The sequence below is a fragment of the Peromyscus leucopus genome, chromosome 4 (assembly GCF_004664715.2).
Source record: "Peromyscus leucopus breed LL Stock chromosome 4, UCI_PerLeu_2.1, whole genome shotgun sequence".
NCBI classification, from domain to species: Eukaryota; Metazoa; Chordata; class Mammalia; order Rodentia; family Cricetidae; genus Peromyscus; species Peromyscus leucopus.
Genome location: NC_051066.1, coordinates 26,898,901 through 26,921,168, shown reverse-complemented (window position 1 = coordinate 26,921,168; position 22,268 = coordinate 26,898,901). Strand labels below are relative to the sequence as shown.

At 37.1% G+C, this 22,268-nt stretch overlaps 1 protein-coding gene across 7 annotated transcripts in view; it reads right to left on the bottom strand.

The window, feature by feature from the left end:
- Window positions 1–22,268, bottom strand: part of Mbd5 (methyl-CpG binding domain protein 5) — a 367,675-nt gene that overhangs the window by 47,702 nt on the left and 297,705 nt on the right. For 4 of the 7 annotated variants that reach the window (XM_028879644.2, XM_028879704.2, XM_028879987.2 and 1 more), the window contains 4 exons: window positions 14,956–15,620; window positions 10,298–10,400; window positions 8,879–9,059; window positions 1,988–4,123 (listed from right to left, as the gene is read on the bottom strand). In XM_028879644.2, the coding sequence (XP_028735477.1) occupies window positions 1,988–4,123; window positions 8,879–9,059; window positions 10,298–10,400; window positions 14,956–15,068 (2,533 nt within the window). In that variant the 5' untranslated portion in view covers window positions 15,069–15,620. The remainder of the gene's footprint in view (window positions 1–1,987; window positions 4,124–8,878; window positions 9,060–10,297; window positions 10,401–14,955; window positions 15,621–22,268) is intronic. The other 3 variants (XM_028879795.2, XM_028879859.2, XM_028879915.2) reach the window with 3 other exon arrangements.

Genomic DNA, 22,268 nt, shown 5'->3' with positions numbered 1-22,268 from the left:
CATTTGTTATTAGTCTCTGAGTTGCTCATGTGCTAAAGCTTTTTTTTACTTTAATAAACTTACAGCCCATGTGCCTTGAAACCCCTGGTACTAGCAATCTAGGTTAGATGTATATACGGATAAGTGGAACAAGAAAATAAAAGACCAAGGCTATATAAAAGAAGTCTGAACTTGACAATCAGAAGAAACAAGAATAAAAATAAATGTAGGTCTTTTCCATAATAAAAACATTGAAATACATCATGATTGAGACACATACATTTGCACATATGAACACAGACCTGACATGAAGCAAACTATGGTAAAGGGTATTGGAATTGAATAATAAATGAGACTAACAATGCTTCACCAAAATGACTGAGGCATGCTCAATAAATATGGTACATCTTAAAATACTTATGAACTTTATGTTGTTTTAATTTTAAGTGCATATATTAAACTTTTATTTGTACAGTATTAGCTAAAACAGCACGAGTCAGTGAAAAGTTGGAAGCCCCTTATGCATCCTTTAATTATCCTGTTAAACACAAGGTTTTACAAGTCCTTAAATTAAGAGTATCAAGAAGGCACTACTCATTTCAAATTATCTTTTAAGCCTGCATTCATTTTTAACACAAAAGATCATTGTACAATTCTTCACCAAATATTGACATCAAAACAACACAAAACACAAACTGTGAAAGATGGCAGTGTAAGGTCGTAACACCAGGAAAGAGGACACTTGACTTTACCTTCACAGACATGTGGATGATAACACTCTCCCAGCACAGTGGCATAATGAAGCCTGTCTACATCGATATGGTGACCTATCTATCAGCAGAGGTGGCAGCAGTTTCCCCGGTACCCGCAATCTGGATTTTATTTATTCCACGGGGCTGGGGATTGAACTCAGGGTCTTGTGGATGTCAGACAAGGGATCTACCGCTGAGCTATATCTCTGTCTCCAAACAGTTTAGTTTTTTCAATCCCGCTGGTTTTAAATATGAATGCTAGGGGCCCTGAATCATCTTTTATTTCCTCCTTGTTTCCTACGAGACTGAAATCGTCAGTGTTGGGTTTCAAGGGTTTTCTCTATTGTTTCCATGACCAACTTTTCTGCTGCTTGAATTAGTTTACTTCTCTAGTGTTCTCGGATAGTTTTTTTTTACTAACAATTTCTAAGGATTTTATTGTGCAAAAACATAGCTCTTTTTTCTAATGTGCCTATTTTTGCATGAACTTAATTAATAGTGGGTGAAGATTTATACTTAATTTGGGTACAAAACTTAACACTGATGCTAAAAATATAGTTTAGTTCTATTTTAAAGCATTTCCATAAAAAAAAATCTGGAAATCAGGTTTTCAAGCCTTATTTTACTAGAAAATTTAAATTATTTTTTTTTTTTGTTTTAAAAGGAAGTAGCCAATCTCCATGCTTGAATTTTCTTGAACAAATAATAAAGGATAGCAAACTATGGTAAGAAACACATTAGAAGACAGCTTCCTACTTCACTACCTCTAGTGACCCTTTCCTACCTATTTACCTATTTCTGTTGATCAGCAAGAAAAAAAATCCATTTCTTTTTGTATTTTTTGGTTTCCCAAGACGAGCTTCATTTACCTGTACACAAACCACAGCTGGGTAAACACCTTTTATACTGGCGAAGACCAAGGACTCTCTCGCGTGAACCAGGAGACCTTGCCTCCGATGGCTTCTTTTGCAGTGTACAGTCCAATGGTTATGAAACCGATTGAAAGTCAAACAATATTCAAAATGACACAGATGGACAACAAGTAACAAAAAACACATGGAATCCTCTTAGCTGGTATTCTTTCCAAAAGACAAGTCCCTAGCATTCTGTAAATAACATTATAAATACCAAAGAAGTGAGAATTTTCACAATGGGGAAAGGAACATTTCTTATCATAATAAATATTTTGGTACAAAAATTTAAAAACTGTAGAAACCTTTAGTACCTTTGGGTACTTTTTTCTAGTAAAATCATACCTGCTTCAGAACTTGTTTGATTATAGCTGCTAACAACGCTGTTTGGTGTCACTGGAGTGGTGGACGCTGAAATTCTTGACTGAGGTGGATTGGGATGTAATGAATTTCCTAACGCCATGCCCGACTGACTGAGCATCCCACAGTTCCCGCTAGCCTGAATCTGATTTATTAAACCTGCAAGATGGTGGCTGGGGACTGGACTGTTACTGTGAACAAAGTTAGTGGCTGCGTTGTAGCAGTGCACGGCTTCCCCTCTTAAAGGTATGCTCTGTGTCAGTGAATTCTGAAGAACACTGGGATTCATACTAGGATCTGGAAAATGCAGCTGGTTGGCAGAGCAAGGCAGAGCAGTATTTGATCCCCCACAACCCGGGGTACTATTGCTACTCAAGTGAGAGCTTTGACAACTCATAGACTGTAGTAACTGAGACATTGAACTTATGGGAAACGACCCCTGCCCCTGCTTCCTTAGCAAGTCGGGTCCAGGTTTAGGAACTGCAGAACTATCCATTTGAGACTGTCTGAGCAAACTCAACACTGTGGCAGGTGGCTGTTTTCTTTTCCGTAGTGAGTCCTTTTGCTGAGACATCAACTTATCTCTTAGTGCTGCTCGACCACTTTGACCTTCACCTGCTGGGAGAAGCACGTGGGCAGTCGGGGGGAACATGGTGTTTAAAGTGCTGTGTCCTTCAGAGCTGCCACTGCTGGCAACAGCTCCAGAGTTGTTACTGCTGCTACTGTTGTTACCAGCAAGTTTGTTTTGATTTGCTAGCTGTGCTTTGGCTGCTGCTGAGAGTAAACTACTTGCTGGAAAGGAGGCAGCATTGTGCTGGTTCAAGATCTGATTTAAAGGCATTCCCAGCAAACCAGGCTGACTCTTTACAGAACCATTTCCCGCAGATGCAGTAGGAAAAGCTGCACTGCTCGGGGTAGTAAGTACATTACTCATTCCAGCAATTAACGGGTTAGGGATATCCTTGTACTGATGATGTCCATCAGACTTGGTAGAAGGGCTTGATGGCATTGATGGCCTTGGGGAACCTATTGTTGACCTTGGTGACCTAGGCGGAACCTTTATGCCACTACAAGTGGCCTGGGGTCCTACAGGTGGCATCATGAAATTTCCATGATCTGATGATGTGGAAGATGAGCGTGATCTTTGGGGCGATGCCTCAATCCTTCCAATTCCAGTCCCCATCATGTGCACTGGGGATGTCACTGGAGAAGGGGACAGGGAGGTTGAAGCTGAATGCTGAATTCTTTGTACATGACTCCCATGATTCATATGACCAGGTTTTACAGTTGGCAAAGGGAGATTACTTGGCAAAGGAACAACAGCAGGAGGCATGCTTACATTCATCACAGGTACCTGAGAGTGGACATTTGAATGGAAAGTGGTTGGATTAATGATAATAGGGTTCTGATTGACTGGTTTACTAGGAATAGGGTCAAGAATGCCAAGTGGATCTTTCTCAGATGTTAATGGCTTTTTCTGAAGAGCACAAGAAGGTGGAGGAGGGGGAGGTGGGCCTTGGGGTGGTTTGTGGTGGAACATTGCTCGTGGTATTTCCATATTAGTTGAAAAATTACACATTGGTTTTTTCATTACTGGACTCTTTGTAGTCAAGGTTGGGGAAAGAGGTATATTAGTTCTTCCAGCCATTGCACAGGATGACTGTATGGGAGAACCATGTAGCATCACTGAAGGTGGAGAAAGAGGAGTCCTATTCAGGTGAATAGGACTGCAATTGGGAGCTCCATGAAAACCAGGGTTATTTCTTGTGAAGACATCAGGGCTTCCAAGTGGGTCAGTCCTTGGAGAGATTGAGCCATCTCCATAAATCTGGGAACCTGATGATGCTGGACTGGGTAGGCCTCCATGGCTGCCACGAAATGGAGATTTCTGTCCATGTTCACTGCTGCCCAATCTCTGTCGGGGGTAGACAGGGTGGAGTTCTTGCTGCTGACTTCCAGGCAGGTCTTGCACATATAGTCTTCCCATGGCATTTGATGATCCAGTCATTAACTTGAAAGGATTCTTACATTCAGGCATTACAGAATTTGTAATTCCTTCGTGAGACTTGTTTCTTACTGATCTTGGAGTTGCTGCCCGTGAAGGTACTACTGGAGTTGCATCTGATGTGAAAGAGAAAAGAATTTTGTTAATTGTTTCAATTACTTTGTGTTAGGAAGAAGGGAGGAAAAGAGAAAACTGAGAAGGGTGAGACAAGGGCACCTGGGAATGTAAATTTATGAACAAAAGCTGTGACACTATGTAATTAAAGAAGTTCTATAAGCTATTAAACTTTGATTTAAACAAAACACGTTATTCACTACTAGATGATGAAAGGTTCTTAATAACTCTTTATTACACTTGTTTTCTCCTTGTTTCTTAAGAAAGCCTGGCCATAACAATCAGTACAGACTGACATTAGTCATTTTAATATTTAGAATTTCAAACTCAAGACTGACAGACCAGATGGTAATGGCAGTTTGGCTGTGTTGCCGGATTTCCAAATTTTCAGAAGTCACAATAGAAAACTGTAATCTCTCTGGTACCTCTTCTTATGTTAGTTAGCTATACTGTTGATTCTATAAGATGATGTGTTGCTCTGGAACTGTTTCCATTACTTGACTGAAACCTCCCTTGATGCTGTGGTAATAGTTCCTCATCCCCAAACTGTGACTGTAAGAGCAAGCTCTTAGTCTCTGTGATTTGAGTGAATGAGGTTCCAGTTCTCTCTATAGGCAATGATAACAAGAATACATGCAGTGATTATCATGATTAGCCTCCTATCATGTCTGAAATTCTGTATAGTACAATTTCTTAATTGACTCTTACTGTAAAGACAGCTTCAGTCCACCAACTTAGGTACAATATTACAATCATTTTATAAGGACAGACTTCTCATCTAAAATTTAGTTGGGGTGTTCGAGTTGCAATTGAGTATTCTCTTTCTACATTAGTTTATTTCTCCATCCTTTTGGAATCCTTTCAGTTCCTTTGGAGATCAGACAGAATACAGGCAACAAAAGGAAGCTGGCTTATCATACAGAATTTTCAGCTTATCATGTCAGAATTCTAGGTTTAAGGTTTTTTTTTATTTTTATTTTTTAAGGCCCTAAGGATAGTTAAGTATTATATAAAGTTGCACCTTCTAAAATAAAGATGGCAAATAATATTCTCATAGGCTAATTCCCATTAAATCTGTGTGGGCTGCTTAGAGCGCTGTGTTGAAAAGAATGCTTTTCTAGCTGTACTCTATGAGAAAATGCCAGAAAGTCTATTAAGGCACAAGAGGTGAAAGTGGCGCCAATCATACTACAGATTCCCCATATCTATTTTGAGACCTAAAAGCATATTAGCAATTATACTTAGATTCATCTGCAATCAGATATACTTAAAGGGATAATTACACACTTCAAATGAATCGACTTTTACTATTTGCAAGAGAGTATACAGGTCAAATCATATAATAACTTCTAAGACAGCATTTCCCAACCTGGAGTACACAGATTCTAGCACAATGAGAGAAATGAAGATGTGTTCCCCTCCCACCTCGGAATATTATGTAGACTTTCTGATTAGAGCATGGCAGAGGTTCTTCACAAGAGTAATTATGTTGGGACTCAACAACATAACAGAATACAGAAGATATACATAACTGAGGATAATTTTTTCATTAAAGAGGGATTATTAAAGGTTCTTAATTAAAGAAACAATGAATTAAGATATGTAGGACTGTGTACTTGGCGTATAGTGAGAAGGGAATAATGTTAAATGTAGTAGCAAGAATATGGAATATATTCATGGAATATATTCTACATAGTAGTAAGAGTCATCTGTTTGCATATTTTCTAATTATCAATATACTTATATAATTACCAACAGTTCCATGATTCAGATACAGACAGCAGTGGCATTTTTTTATATTCAGCTAACAGAATTTATACAATAGCAATGATTCGGAAGAATTTTTTCTATTCCTGAGGACAAATTGTTACTAACTTTAAAGTAACAGGGACGCCAAATGGACAAGAGTCAGGCTGATTGTGAATGACAGGCAGGAAAGCACAGTCAGCAAGTGAGAGAGCTTGGCACTGGTCAGGGACAACACTTAAAGAACAAATGGGGAACTACGTTACTATTTATGCTACAGGGAGGTGAAAACCGCTCAGGAAGTCTGAAGTCTGAATTACTTAAACCCCAGTTTATGATAACATAAAACCTGAAGCTAATAAAACAGTATACTTAATCCAACAGCACACACCACTCTAAAAGGAGATGGGGCACACTCTCATTGTATCTTTAATTTCAAGAATTGAACTTGTATGCACAGGCACAGCAAAAAGATCTAGATCAAGATTCTGCTGGGTCTCTAGAGCAAAGGGGCAAACTGTGGAGACAGGAGTATGCTGTGATATAAGGCTGTACAGGCTCAGCATGTTTAAGAACAGTGTGGGCTGGAGATGCTCAGTGGTTAAGACCTGGGTTGGGTTCCTAGCAACCACATGGCAGCTTACAACCACCTGTAACTCTAGTTCCGGGAGATCAGATGTCCTTATTTGACCTCTTTGGCACCAGGCATGTATGTGGTGCACATATATACATGCAGGCAAACACATATAAAATAAATAAATCTGAAAAAATAAAGCATATACAATATATATGCAAAATACATGCAAAGTGATAACAGCCATACTAAGGTGGCAGGGCAATGGTAAATTTTAAATAATTTATTACTATCAAATGTTCCTTTACAGTGTTGGAATCAATTTGAATTTTAAAACTAGCCTTGCTAAGAAATAAGCTCCCTGAAAGCTTTTTTTCTCACCTACCTCAGTGGAGCAATTCTTTCATCTACTCCTTGTTCAAAGTTAGTGGGTTACTGGACAGCAGCTCTATGCTAACAACAACTAAATGCCAGTTTTTCTTTCTTGGCACTTTTGCCCTGAGTCCTTTTAATTATGTGTATGACATGTATATGCTCTTGCATTCAGGGCTCTCAATGGTATGGCCCCAGTTCATTTATTATTTAATCTTCCACTTAAGCTAGGCCACACACTAATTATGGTACACTCATGCTATTCTTTTATGCCTAAATTCTTTTTTCAAAGCTGGTCCTGATTCTGAGTCCCAGTCTTTGAGTGCTGCCGTTAAGTCTTGGATGATTATTATAGGTTATATACATCATGATGATATTTTTTAGAATTTTGTAGAACAGAATCAACTGTCCATTAAACAAACACTTGGGAGCTCAGTTGTATTCATTTTGAGTTATTGTTTCATTGTCAGATAGGCTGTGCAATTTTGAAGGGAGTTCATGACTGCTATGAACAGAAGTTCCTTAGCTTCAAGTAATCCCATCGAGGACAAATTAAGGGAAAAATACCTTAACAGTGGAAAACTTGAATGGACCCAATCTTAAGCAAGTAGTCAAATTTAATATTGTCAACACAAGATTAGCTGACATTATGTACTTTTTGATGAAGATATAATATCATTTACGTATCATTCCTACCAAACTGAGCATAAATGTAATGTGAGAAAACAAAAAATTCAAACCGAGGAACATTCTGCAAAGCTGGCCTATGTGCCTCAAAAATGTCAATGTCATGAAAGATTGGCACAAACTGGGGAATTGAAGATTAAAGAAATGTAAAAGCTAATTACAGTGTACAATCTCTGGTTATATTCTAGATTCTAAACAAAGGAATGAACTTTTAAAATAGCTAGAGGGATTATTAGTAGGAAAATAAAAGGAACTTTAATATAGACTACATGTTAGCTCATGGAACTTTATCAGTATCACTGGACTGTGGTGGCATAGGGGAATGTCCTTTATTTCTACATTCAGATGACATTATATTCTTCCTCATCAAGTAGCATTTGACATTAGTGAATATATTTATGTACAACTTGGAAAATCAAACTTAACAGCACATGGCAATTGAACAAATACCCTGTCACTTTGCTGTGACTTTGCCATTTTTCACAAAGGGTAGTGTCAGTGCTGGTGAGGCAGCTGAGTGGATAGAGGCACCTGCCCCCACGTTTGACAAGCTGAGTTTGGCTCATGAGAGAGAACCTACTTTTGCAAATTGACCTCTGACCTTCACATGTGCACTGTGCCCATCCATGTGCATGGGTGTACATCCATGTACACAAACACACTTCAATAAACAAATGTACTAAAATTTTTACTTCCAAGGAATGTATGTGTATGTGTTGGGAATATATCATAAAAAGCTCTGGGCCAAGTGATTTGTACTTGGGTAAGTGCTTAATAAATATCTATTATGACTAAAAACTAACATGGTTAACTTATTTACTTATGATTGAAAATGGACTTTTTCATATAACATATCCTGATTACAGTTTCCCCCTGCTCTGCTCTTTCCAGTTCCTCCCTCCCATCTGGATCTACCCTCTTTCTGTCTCTCATTAGAAAACACACAGACTTCTAAGGGCTAATAATAAAATAAAATATAATAAGATACAACAAACTTCTAATAATATTTCTAAGCAATATTTGAGACTTGATCTTATCCACTGAAATCTAGTCCTATGTAAGTGGCTGTTTTCCTATAAAACAATGTAGCCTTTTTGCCTGCAAGCTTGTCTGTAGGTATTTACAAAGACTTTTAATTTGCTGGTTAGTATTGATTTTGATTGTGTTACTGTATGATATGAATAAGAAAATTTTAGAAATAGATCCACAGTAACTTTTCAGATAAAATTTGCTGTTTGTATTCAAAATGGTAGAACACACAAAAAAACTGGATGTTCAAAATACAGACTGGGAAATTCCTTGCAAAGTGCTTTTTAGCTATTCTTTGTCTTGGAGTGGAGTCAGAGACATCTCCTAACTCTACAATAATACTACATACTTGTTCCTCCTCCAGGACTGGTGAGCACCAGAGAAGGATGTGGGGCCTCCATGCTTTTATGGAGTGTGGCCACTGCGATGATTTTCCTCTTATGTATACATAGCTTGGTGACATCTTCATCTGCTTTCACATCTTCTGCGGTTCTCTGTTTCACAGCAGCTCCAGGATCAAAATTAAACACCTGAAAAAAACCACAGCATCTGTTGATAGTAGGTCCATGAAAATATTTAATAAAAACACCTCTTGTTTACAAAGAGAAACACTGTACATAGATTAAGCTATAAGTAGAGATTAAACCTTTAAGATTTTAAATGGAAGAAAAACAACTTTACATAATTTAAAAATACTTCTGGCCAAATATTTTTTTTTTGTGACAAACAATTAAAATTATACAAATTGTATGATAGCTAAGCTAATTAAACATAGGGAAGGGCAAACTATCTGGTAATGTTTCTGATTTAGAGACTTCCTAATGGGGTGAAAGCACAAAAACAAAATAAAGCACACGGTAAAAACATGAAAAGCCACAGCATCCTATATTCTTACTTTCTCTACAGCATTCTTGTATGCCCACTTTCCCTGCAGCTTACTTTTATTGCTATACCAATATTACCTCCTCATTGATCTAAAACCATTGCACGTCAAAAATTCTCATTTATCATATAAATCTTCCCACCAAAATTTATTTATTTTAATTAATTATTATTTTTTTCCCAGCCTGATCACAGTTTCCCCTCTCTCCCCTCCACCCCCCTCATCCACTTCTTCTCCCCTCTCCCCAGAAAAGGGCAGGGCTTCCATGTACACCAGCCAGTCCTGGCACATCAAACTGCAGCAAGACCAGGCACCTCCTCTCCCACCAAGGCTGGATGAGGCAACTCAGTAGTTAAAAATATGGTAACATACAAAAAAGAAAAAGGTGTTTATTAGTCTTTAATTTAAAAACTAGTAGTAAATACACATTTCAGAGAATAACTATTTTCATACCAAATATTTCACCTTTTTAAATTAATTTGCTTTTTACTTTGTAAAGTAATAAAACTACTTCCAATTTTTACTATGGGAGCTGAAATTTGTGATTTTAAGAGTATCTGTGGCAGATTTACTGATACCAGTGCTAAGAATAACATTATGGATTTGAGTAGCCATAGTAGTGAATGAAAGTACTATACTAGAAGCAGTTCTAATAAAAGGAACAATTAAATAATCAGTATGTCATCTTTGAAAATAAAAATTATTTTTTTCACAATCTTTAAGCATTCCAAAGTGCACATAAAAAAATTAAAATGAACTTAAGACCAGAAGCCTAACGTAAAAATGAGATGCGAAATGAGTAAAGCAAATATATAAAATATCTACAACCAAACCCAAACCAAAACACCAAAACCAAACCCTGCTATACTGGACTGTGGTGGTTACCTTGGGAAGAATAAGAGGACATTCCAAGCCACACTTGCATGTTCCATCAGTAAGCAGGTATGTTTTAACCTGCTCCAAGCAAGACAACAAAGAACCACTGGGACTGTAAAAATAGTTTAAAAACATATCAGGAAATAATTCTGATGACACATACTATAAAAAAGCACAATTTACAGACTTATTGTCCCTTCACAAGATAATATTTTCTTACCAGGGAAAAACATTTTCTTTGCCAATATTATGTTAGCTACTAAATTACAGACTTTAACACTATCTCTTTCTTTGGAACAGAAATATTTCTCAGAAAAATACATATGTTCATAGAAAACGAGAAAGCATTTCAAAAACTAGGAATAGATTAAAGATGGGAAAACTATTCTTAAGAAAGGACATAAACAGGTAAGAAAGGAAGACGAAAAATACATAAAGTATGCTGGGTGGTGGTGGTAGCATCACATGCCTTTAATCCTAGCACCTGGGAGGCAGAGGCCGGCAGATATCTGTGAGTTTGAGGCCAGGGCTACACAGAGAAACCCTGTTTAAAAATAAAAATGAACCAAAATAAAATAATATGTTGTTATTTATTTGAACGACAAGGTTTGCTTTAAGCTCTCTGAGGAGAAAGTGACATTGCAACATGCTAAAGTTCAAACCAGAAAGTTATAAAGTACAAAAAAAAAAATGGAGATAACAATTCCATCCTGTGTCTACCGCCTGTTTCTGTGGAGGCAGAGGAACCTCCATCTAGGTTTTTTCCCATCCCCTCAGTGTTTCTTTGAAGATAGATAAGTATAATCTAATTCAAATTCTAGCGAATAGAAAGACTGTACAGAAAGGGAGACAGGTATTAGGTAGAACTGACAGAAGAAGGTGAACTTTTTAAGAAATGGAGTGTTAGTCATAAAGAGCTGTATAGGTTACCGGGCTCAGGTTTTGACATCAGTAAAAACAGTAAGCATGGCCCCTTCAAGTTTCTACACTAGGTACTGAGTCAGCTGAAGTAAGCATGGGCCCCTTTGAGTCTATACATTAGGTACTGAGTCAGCTGAAGTAGCATGGGCCCCTTTGAGTCTATACATTAGGTACTGAGTCAGCTGAAGTAGCATGGGCCCCTTTGAGTCTATACATTAGGTACTGAGTCAGCTGAAGTAGCATGGGCCCCTTTGAGTCTATACATTAGGTACTGAGTCAGCTGAAGTAGCATGGGCCCCTTTGAGTCTATACATTAGGTACTGAGTCAGCTGAAGTAGCATGGGCCCCTTTGAGTCTATACATTAGGTACTGAGTCAGCTGAAGTAAGCATGGGCCCCTTTGAGTCTATACATTAGGTACTGAGTCAGCTGAAGTAGCATGGGCCCCTTTGAGTCTATACATTAGGTACTGAGTCAGCTGAAGTAAGCATGGGTCTGTTTAACTCTATACATTAGGTACTGAGTCTGGTGAAATAAGCATGATTCCAATCAAGTCTATACATTAGGTACTAAGTCAGGTGAGGTAAGCATGGACCCTTAAAATCTATACATTAGGTACTGAGTCAGGTGAAATAAGCATGATTCCAATCAAGTCTATACATTAGGTACTGAGTCAGGTGAGGTAAGCATGAACCCTTCAAGTCTATACATTAGGTACTGAGTCAGCTGAAGTAAACATGGGTTCCTCTAAGTCTATACATTACTTACCGAGTCAGGTGAAAAAACAAGTCTGTGCTACTTATTTACATTAGGGGATTGTTTAAAAACAGAATTTGCATTTTAGGACATTTTATTATTAATAGGTTGATTTTTACAACATAAATGCATACTCTGCTTTGAAATTTATATATATTTTGAGATTATATTTTATTTATAACTATTTAGAAAAACCTCCCCTTAAGCCTTCTGGTCAGATTCATCCAGAACAATATCCTGTTTCATATATGAAGCGTTACTCTTGAATGGAGTCTAGTCTGCCTCCACAGAAACACAGGCAGTATTTGAAATGGGCTAGGTTAAAATGCAACTCATCTTGTGTTCATGGAAAATTATACAAATGACTTTGCCACAAAAGAAAAAATCTAAAAAAAAAAAAAAATCCTAAACTTAGTTAAATGAACTAAAGTGTTTTAGATTACATGAAAGAACAGTAATTTTCACATTATAGACTAGAGTTTCACCAGAGCACACTGGGGCAATAATGGCTTTAAAGTTTTGATAAGTTTAATAAAAGTGTCACTAAAATATATCATTTTGATTTTTTCCCATGAAGAATTAGTAAGTTTAGTAAAAAGAAACTGCTCAATATTTTACTTAAAAGAAAGTGAATGGATGGCAATCCAGAGGGATTTACTTGTAAAATTTAGCCTAAAGTGAAGAATTCCTAAATTCTATTAAGAATACTCCAGATACTTTAAAAATATTTCCTACCACTCAGGTTTTTTTTTTTTCCAGTTACAGCTATTTAATTAACTTTTGGGAGTAATAATTAACATAAAATAGTTATCTTAAAGGATTGGAAACAGGCGGAGAGCTTACCATGGCCCTCCGTGCCCCGAGGCAGGGCCAGCTGGACACTAAGCTGAAGGGAGCAGCAGAGGGGACCGCACTTCCCACCAGCGCTCCGGCAGTGATTCAGTCCTAGCCGAACAGGTCAGATTGATGCTCTGATCTGGGAAGCTCCTCTCTAAGAATTCTTGGTGATCAGATTGGATTTGGAGACCTCATGCTAAGAGGATTATCAGACATTCAAGACTAGGGAGACTTGGAAACTCAGGAACAAGGTAACTGTGGATTCTTAGACCTTAGTTTGGTTTCTTGACTCTGAAACTTGACCTGATTTTTGCTCACAGCAATGTGAAAAGCTGATCTCATAAGTAGTTATAAAAACTTTGGAATCACTTAGTATACCTGAATACACATTTTTCTTTATAATCTTGAACAGTCATAAACACAAACATGTCACAGATAATGTGCAGTGTTGTATTAACAACAAAATATTTCTGACAATCCATGAAGAATATTGGCAATAAAAATACTTTGAGATTAGTCATGAGTCCTGTGTATCTTTTTTCCCTGGGCCGGACCTCACATTCTCATTATTCCTTTACTACAATTAGCAAAGCATACCTTTAAAACGTCAGAAAAAAGAAATGTATGTGGCAAAGGAATTTCAATTGGAACTAAAGTTTACCTCAAGAAGTATCTTACCCAGAGCAAACAAACCCACATCTGAGCTTAATTCTTGAGATCTGGGCATGCGAGTCTTCATGTTCATATAGCAAAGAACAGTTCATTTATGCATTTTTAGTTTTTAGCTTTTTTTCTAAAGACAGGACTCCCAGTATCCCAGATTGGCTTCTGACTCACTATGTAGCCAAAGCCTGCTTTGAAACCCTGCTATTTCTACCTCTATCTCCTAAATGCTGACTTTAAAGGCATGTACCACCAAATACATATATATATATATATATATATATCTTTGTAGAACTGAAGAATTCTGTTGAAGCCAGGTTACAAAAGCCATATTGAAGGTAATACCAAGATTATAATGATGTTACATGTCTTTGAAAAATTTCTGTTCTTAAATTGTATCACAAAGATTTATGATATCCAACTTTCATTATTTATTAAAAAACTAAAAAGTAATGAATTTAAGGGTCATTTATTTAATAAAGAGGGTAAAACTTTGTTTTGTTTTTGTCTTTCAGACAGGGTCTCAATATGTAACACTGGGTGGCTTAGAAGTTGCTATATAGACCAAGCTGGTCTTGAACTCAGCCACCTGCCCCTCCCTCCCAAGCACTGGGATTAAAGATGTGCACCACCATGCCTGGTTAGGGGCTAAAACAGCCAATTTATTCCATTCAATTTGTTCTTTCTCTCTCTGTCTCTCTGTCTCTCTCTCTCTTTTTTTTTTTTTTTTTTGGTTTTTCGAGACAGGGTTTCTCTGTGCAGCTTTGCGCCTTTCCTGGAGCTAACTTGGTAGCCCAGGCTGGCCTCGAACTCACAGAGATCCACCTGGCTCTGCCTCCCGAGTGCTGGGATTAAAGGCGTGCGCCACCACCGCCCGGCCCTGTCTCTCTCTCTTACACACACACACACACACACACACACACACACACACACACACACACCCCATAAGAATATAAAAGGGCAGGCCATGTGCATCATGAATTTTTGTTTTTGCTATTACAGGTAAGAAAATTGATTAAAAGTCTATACAGAAAATATAAAAGTTACTTTTAGTTAAGGGATCTAATCATGAAAATTGCTAATTAGCCTCAGAAAAGCCCGATGAAGTACTATGAAACAGGGTGATATTGCTAAGAGATATTAGGCCTGTTTCTAGTATTTTACATTCTCCTGTGAGTATAGTATTCTTGTTTATATGTTTCTTTTAGAAGGCTTTGTGTTTTCTATATCCCCATTACAGGGAAGCAGAAAGATAACTTTACATAGACACAAGTAATGCATAAAGATTCTCTTCAGCAATCTAAGGAAATTTACATTGCTAAGCAGCACAGAGTAAAAATACTTCTGCATTTCTAGCACTGAGGTCATTTATTCAAGTTTATGTTAGGTGCTGTCAGTCACAATATTTTGTTCCCTTGGAGAAGATCAGTCTTTTATTGCCTTAATCTTGGAACTGCAAACTTGGAGGTAACAGAGACAGGAAGAGCTCACCTGATGTAAAGCACGCCATTGTGATCCACACGCCGCTGCCAACCCACAGGAACCTGTATAGCTGGAAGACCTCCTTCCTTGTCTCCTCCGTCACACTCTTTGCCTCCATTCATCTTCTGTGTCTGCTTGGGTGCTCCAAAGATATCAGCAATAAGATGATATCCTTCTATTAGAGAGCATGGTGGCCTTCAAAACAGGGCCAGCACAGCACAGTTTTCCTGGACTACGAAATATATCGGGAAGCTTCGGCTCAGTTTGGAACCAAGTCTTTGAAATCTGCCATTGTGAAAATGTTTCCCATTATAATCTACATTAAATAAAATGCATTTCATTCCTAGGCATGGTCTACATAGGCAAAACCAAATACTCTCAACCAGGGAAAATCATAATTCACCTGTGCTAGTACCTGTCTGAAGCAGAGGAGGGTGGGGCAAAAAGTTTTTAGTTGTACATTTTTTTCTTGAACCTTGGTACTGGACTAGAATAATCTCTACTTCTAGAAACTGGTCTGTTTTGACACTACCAGCTGGTTAATGTTTCCAGATGCTACCCGCCTCTATAGGCCACATTCTTTAAGCTTTCTCTTTATTTTCCAATGTGAATTCAAGGTGTTGCAGGTTGGTTCATCTGGTGTTTTCATGACTTCAAAATTCCAATAATGTAGCCTGAAATATATGTAAATACATAAACTGTACATTTAATGTTGAAAATTGAGAAGTCACACAATTTAAAAAACAAACTTCTAAATGTACCCAAACACTTTTGTGTTCTCTGCTGTCAAAATCATATGTAAAATTCAGTTTTTCTTTTTTGAAAAAAAAAAAGATTATTTTTAGTTTTTTTTTCTTTCTAAAGTTTTTTTTTTTTTTTTTTTTAAGGAAACAGTAGAAGAAATGAAGTATACATTTCCAAATGTAAGGGCAAGTTTTCTCAGTATTATTGAAGGGATGAGAGTTGATTTATAGTCAAGATTTTACAAAACTTTATATTGTGGTGTACTCTCTAAATCCTTTCATTAAGTTACAAGGTGCTATTGAAAAAGAAACAACAGGGGCAGTGGTAGCACAGCACGCTTATACAGGTGATCTTGACGGAGCAATTAAATAAAAATAAGTAAATTGAAAAAGATTTCATCTAATCTCTCAGTATTATGGAAGGTGTAATGTCACAGTGGTGGACCTGTGCTGTGAAGAACCCTTTCAGCGATCACTTTAACAGGTACTATACAGTCACATCACTGAAGTCACAAAACCACATTACAAATGAAGAACACTGTCCTAGTGTTTCAAGAAAGGGACATGTGGCTCCTTATAAGAAAGTTTTCAGTGACAGCATAGTTACAAATTAAAAAAATGCTGTCGCAGAGCATCTGAAATGCGAGTGAGGAAATGCTGGGAGAGTGTCGGATGACAGGATTCAAGGCAGGCTTTAACCTGATTCCAAAAGATTGATGGGAGAAACTAACATACTGTTCAACAGTTCACTTAAAAAGTTAAACAGTGCAAGCAGACATACAACTAGTCACTTAGAGTCTACATACTTAAAATTGCCTAAAATCTTTCAGGGTCTTTCATTAGGAAAGCAAGAAACCATCTTTCAAGGAAGGCCACTGTAGCTTTGACATCCCTATACTTTCTCTTTAGATATTTATATCTCTGTTGTGGACCTCCAGGCCCAATCCATTTAATAATTTTCTTAAAATTTATGTGCAGTCTTGTGTATGATATATGTGGGCACACATGCATGTGTGTGGAGGTCAAGAGAATAACACTGAACTTGGTTCTTTCCTTAGACTTCTCTATGGGTTCTAGAGCTATAACTCAAGTTCCTAGAGATGCATGACACACTTTTACCTCCTGAGAAACCTCACTAGCCCCCAAACATTAAATTCTAATATTTGAGCAGTATTTATTGGCACTACTATATAATCATTCATGTATTGACACAATCTTTTAATGTATGACAGGTTCTGAATTATTTGTTCTTTTAAAGTTACACACACACACACACACACACACACACACACACACACACACACATTTACACATACATATATATAAAATAGTCTTGGATCCAAGTCCCTCCCTATTCACTGTCCTCTCTTCCCCTGTTACCAAGTCTATTTTCCCAACTCCCCCTTTTTACTTTCATGTTTTAGTTTTTGGTGACACTGCATTTAATTAGGATTTCTTACATGGACAGAATGGGGGACCTATTTACTTGGCTTGACTGCTATACCACCGAGGAATAAGACTCTTGAGTCCCAAGCCTGAACATTTTCAACTCTAGACACTGGCGATTATTCTCTAAAGAAAGTGTACTGCTTCTAAATATTTTCCATGGATGAATGTATCTTCTTTCTTTTGTCTTGGAAACTTTATATGTATACATATCTTTTAGATTTACTTATTTTTATTTTATGTCTGAGTGTTTAGCCTGTATGCATGTATGTATGTCACATGTGTGTAGTGCCTGCAGAGGCCAACAGAGGATGCCAGAACTGGAGTTAGAGACAGTTGTTAGCTGCCATGTGTGTGCTGAGAACCCTATCTGTGTTCTCCAAAAGAGAAGTAAGTGCTCTGAACAGATGAGCCATCTCTCCAGCTTCTCTTTTTTCAAGTATTGATTCATTATCAGTTTGTATTTTTTCCCCTTAGACACTTTGGTATGGCATTAAATATTTTCCCAAAACATTACTTTCAATGGTTGGGATGGATTTTTGGGAATTGATGTGTTAATTTAATTACTTCCATTTATCTCGTGGGCATAGCATTCCTCTAAAACTTTCATAACCGTAAACAACTCTGAGAAATGCTCCTGCACATATGACTAACTACACACATCTTAATAGTTCACCCACAATTATTTGCTAAAATAGAGGTGAATAATTTTGTGTTCTTCAGACATCCCTTTAATGTATGAAGCAGTCCTAGGAAAGGATTTAAGGTCAGGTTTCTCAAACCACTGAGGCCTATACATTGCACTCTTTTAGGGAACTATCATCTGAGGTGCAGTAATTCTTTCTTTTTTATAACTTGCAGAATAAACACTGAACACTTTCCCCTGTTTCCCAAATTTAGCATTTTAATATTACTATGCTTCAGAAAGCCTACATTCCACAATATCCTTCCCTCTTTTTTCCCTCAGAGACCCATCATGTTTATGTGGCTTCATGAAATTCTATGAAGACTAAAAAACAGAAAAGACTATGATATTCAAGCTGCCACCCAGTCACTAGCATCTGGGATCTAAGATTCAGTTTATGCTTCAGGTTAATCTGTATTTATTTCACAGACATTCTGTAATGATGAGAATCAAATGTGTAAGTTTGTTTATGTCTATTCTGAAGGAGATACCTGTTACAGTTCTATAAATGCTTTCATTTTTTCTGCTTCCTTTCAATATGTAAATCAGTCTCTGAAAACTGGCTTTGAGAGAACTAAATTTTAGTGGCTTTATTTTCTTTATTGCCCTGACTTTTGCTGACCATTCAGAATTTAAGGTGTTACTTAGTCCCCAAACTATAATACAAACCACAGATACTCAATCATCTATAATTAATTCACTGATACTTCCTACTGTCAGCTTATTAGCAGTATCAGTCTGTTTACTGAGTCTCCATTCATTGGAATATACGCACACTGAGCAGGGACCTTGACTCAGTCTATCCTTTCTATATTATTTCCTGATGATTGTATATATTCTAGTCAACACAATTTTATACTCTGTTTTTTTATCACTTAAGCTTATGATACATTTGAGCATGACAAGTCTAAAAATGAGAAGTTTTAGAAGAAGCCAATGAGTGTATGCATGTTGATAAGAGCTAATAACCATTTTTTTTTGTGCTCTAGATTTATCCTTAAAGATCTCACAACTTCTGCGTGAGACCTTCTGTAGAGAAGATAAGGATTCTATGAAGAGTAGTATATTTATTTTTGAACTCTCAGTTTTATTATGTGACATATTAATTGTATTAATAAAGGAATTAGAAAATGAATACAATAAAATAAAAATTAGGCTTATATTTAAACAGGATGCTCTTAATGCAGTAGACTTCCTTTTTCAATCTGTTTTATTGATGTTCTTATCCATATAAGAATAAAATTATTATACATTATTAAATGTATTTAAAAGTCAAACTCAAAAATCTATGAAGACTAAATATTAGATAATATGACATCATAAAAGTACTAAATAGCCATTCTTAATAAATTGTTCTGATTCTGAGTGACATCAAATGCCATAAAGTCATTGGAATAATGTCAAACAAACTTTATTAACAGTAAACATAATGAGCTGGCTTTTGTGTGATGATATTCTATATTGATGCACATGACAAATTGACCTGTGCTTAGTGGACATACTTAGATACACAGCGGCATAGAATTAAACGGCCAATAATTCTTCAATTATCAGGAACAAACTGTATGTTAAGTAAAATATGGACATTATTTGATATGTGATATAACTAAATCATCACTAAACTTTTTATAATGATTTTAAAGTTAGCTCATTAAATATTTATAAACAGGAAGTCTGCTCCCATCCTGCATTGGCAAGACTGAATGCTTCACTTTTCAGACTGATAGTAAGTTTCATACAGAGCAATCCTCTGCGCTTACATCTCAAACAGTATTATGTACAACAACAGATGTGACTGGACTAAAACACACTATTAGCACTATAGAGAGCTGCATCTAAATGACTATAACATAATTATCATTGGATTGAATAACAAATGAATAGCCACAACCTTTCTACTCTTCGTTAACTTATGTTTGTTAGAGTAATCCTAGATGGCATTTCCCTAATCTTCTTTCCATTGCATCTATCCAGCTCCCAGTCAATCTTCACATATTTATTCAAGTCAGGCATTTTATTTATAAGCATTCCATTTTCTCTCATTTTTGAAAGAAAACTTTGAAACATATTAACCCATTTTATAGTAGTTATTGTTTCCATTTGATTCTTATTATGACTGGGTGGCCACCTCTTCTAAAACATCTTTTGGATACATATTCTGTAAGAGATCCAGAACACTCTGCTAGGCTTGGCTTCCTCAAACAACCGTCGTCATAACTCTATGTGGTTAATCAGTTGGACCAGAATACTCTCAATAGTGCATCTTTCCTTGCTTGATAACCAGTCTTAAATTCTATGTTCTGCTCTTTCACAGTAAAGTATAAAGGTCCACAGCCTGTGTGCCTCAGTCATTAAGAACACTGGCTGTTCTTGCAGAGGAGCAGGGTTCAATTCCTCGTACCCTCATGGTGGTGATGGTCTGTAACTCCAGGTCTAGTGGGGACCCAATGCCTTTTATGGCCTCTTTTGGCACCAAACATGCAAGTGGTGCACAGACACATGTGTAGGCAAAATATCCATACAAACAAAATATAACCATTAAAAAAATTTAAAAGTGATATTATTTGATATCACCAAGAATGACGTGATAGTCATATAGGAAGGCATCCATCACAAATCTGAAGGTCTTGGGATAGGCTCATAAAGTTTTGGCACTCTCTACAATCAATGCAACGAGCACCTTGGCCTAGGTCCCCTCTATGGCCAAGAATAGTACTTACAACAAGGCCAATTATGTTTGGCTATAAAATTTTAGCAACTCCCATGTTTGAGTCATATAGAAATCTTAAATTATGTGTATGATAGATTGCAAGTGGCTCTGAATATTTTTTGCAGTTTCACTGGGCCTTGTGATCTGTAGTGAAGTGTGACAGGTGTGACACTGCTCACACCTTCTTTCTAAACCTCAAGAAGCCCATGCTTTTCACTCTGGCTCTTTGGAATGCTATTACCTTGTCCACAACCTCACCTAGATTCCTTGCAGTTGAGAAGGGATGTAGGTGGAGAGAAACCCCCCTGTCTATCCAGCTCAGCTGAGGCCTGTCATGAAGATGAATGTAGGGGACCACCATGTGGAACAGGGATGACCTGGCTCAGCTGATTGGGTAGTAAACTGCAAACCAGCAGAACCATTAGTAGAGACAGCAAAACCTCTACTGGAAATAATATAAGGCTAAAATAGAGTTGGCTCATAGTGTTGAGAGGCTAGTTAGCTCTAATTAACAGTGCAAGCCTTAACTCTTATTTCCTATAACATAGAAATTATAACAATATAGATTGTTCTTGGAAAAAAGCTACCCTCATAAATGGTTAGAACATTGTAGTATTCAAATTATTATTTATAGATAGCCATTCAAATCATGAGAAAGCTATTCTGATCCTGGGAAAGGACAATGATATGGTTAACTAGAAAAAACATGCCACAAAGTTGCTATATAATGATGATTTTTTTTCTTGAATTAGGGTCTCACTATGTAGCCCTAACTGGTCTGGGATTCACTATGTAGATTAGGCTGGCCTTGAACTCACAGATATCTTTCTGCTTCTGCCTTTCAAGTGCTGAGATTAAAGGAGTACAAAACCATGTCTAACTTGATAATCTTAATTTAAAAAGTGCTATCATATGTCAGGATAAAAAAAGTATAGCAGCAGCCTCATAATTACTAACGTATGTAAGTATAGGAACATGATACCAGTGTCCTCTTCAATTACTATCACATGTTCTTTGGTAATAGGGACATATTTTATTTTTAGTTTTTGAACAATAAGCAAACATCAGCTCTATAACTGAGAAAATACTTCTAAAAACCTCAGAATAGTATTCACAGAATTACTTAATCCAGGGAATTAATGGTTTCTGCTACTCAAAAGTACCAAGGAATCTCTCTAACAGAAACATTTATAAACTTTGTGCTTAGAACTGACAATTTACTTTTGTATCTTTTCCAAAAGAAGATTAGGATAAGAAGAATCAGAAGGTCTTAACCTGGATGACTTGAATAAAGAAAAGCTGATGCTGTTTGCTGTATTCTGAATTCCCCTGGGGATGACTCCGATTTTTCTGCTTGGAATTCCATTTCCATCCCAGTTTCTTGCCTATACCCAAAGCAGGCTTATTTGTATTATTGTTAAAAATGTCACTCAAAAAGGCCCTTCCTCATTTCCCCATTTTTTGTATGACTTTATGCTTCTTGTAAGTATCCTAGCTTGGTTTCTATTGCTGATGAACACTATGACCACAACTTAGGGAGGAGAGGGTATACTTCACCTGACAGCTTATTCCTGCATGAAGGAAATCACAGCAGGCACTCAGGTAGTCACCTGGAAACAGGAACTGAAGCATGGAAGGACACATGCTAGTTTGATCCTCATGGCTTGCTCAACCTGCTTTCTTAAGACACCCAGGATGCCCTGCCTAAGGGTGCCACCACCTCCGGTGGGCTGGGCCC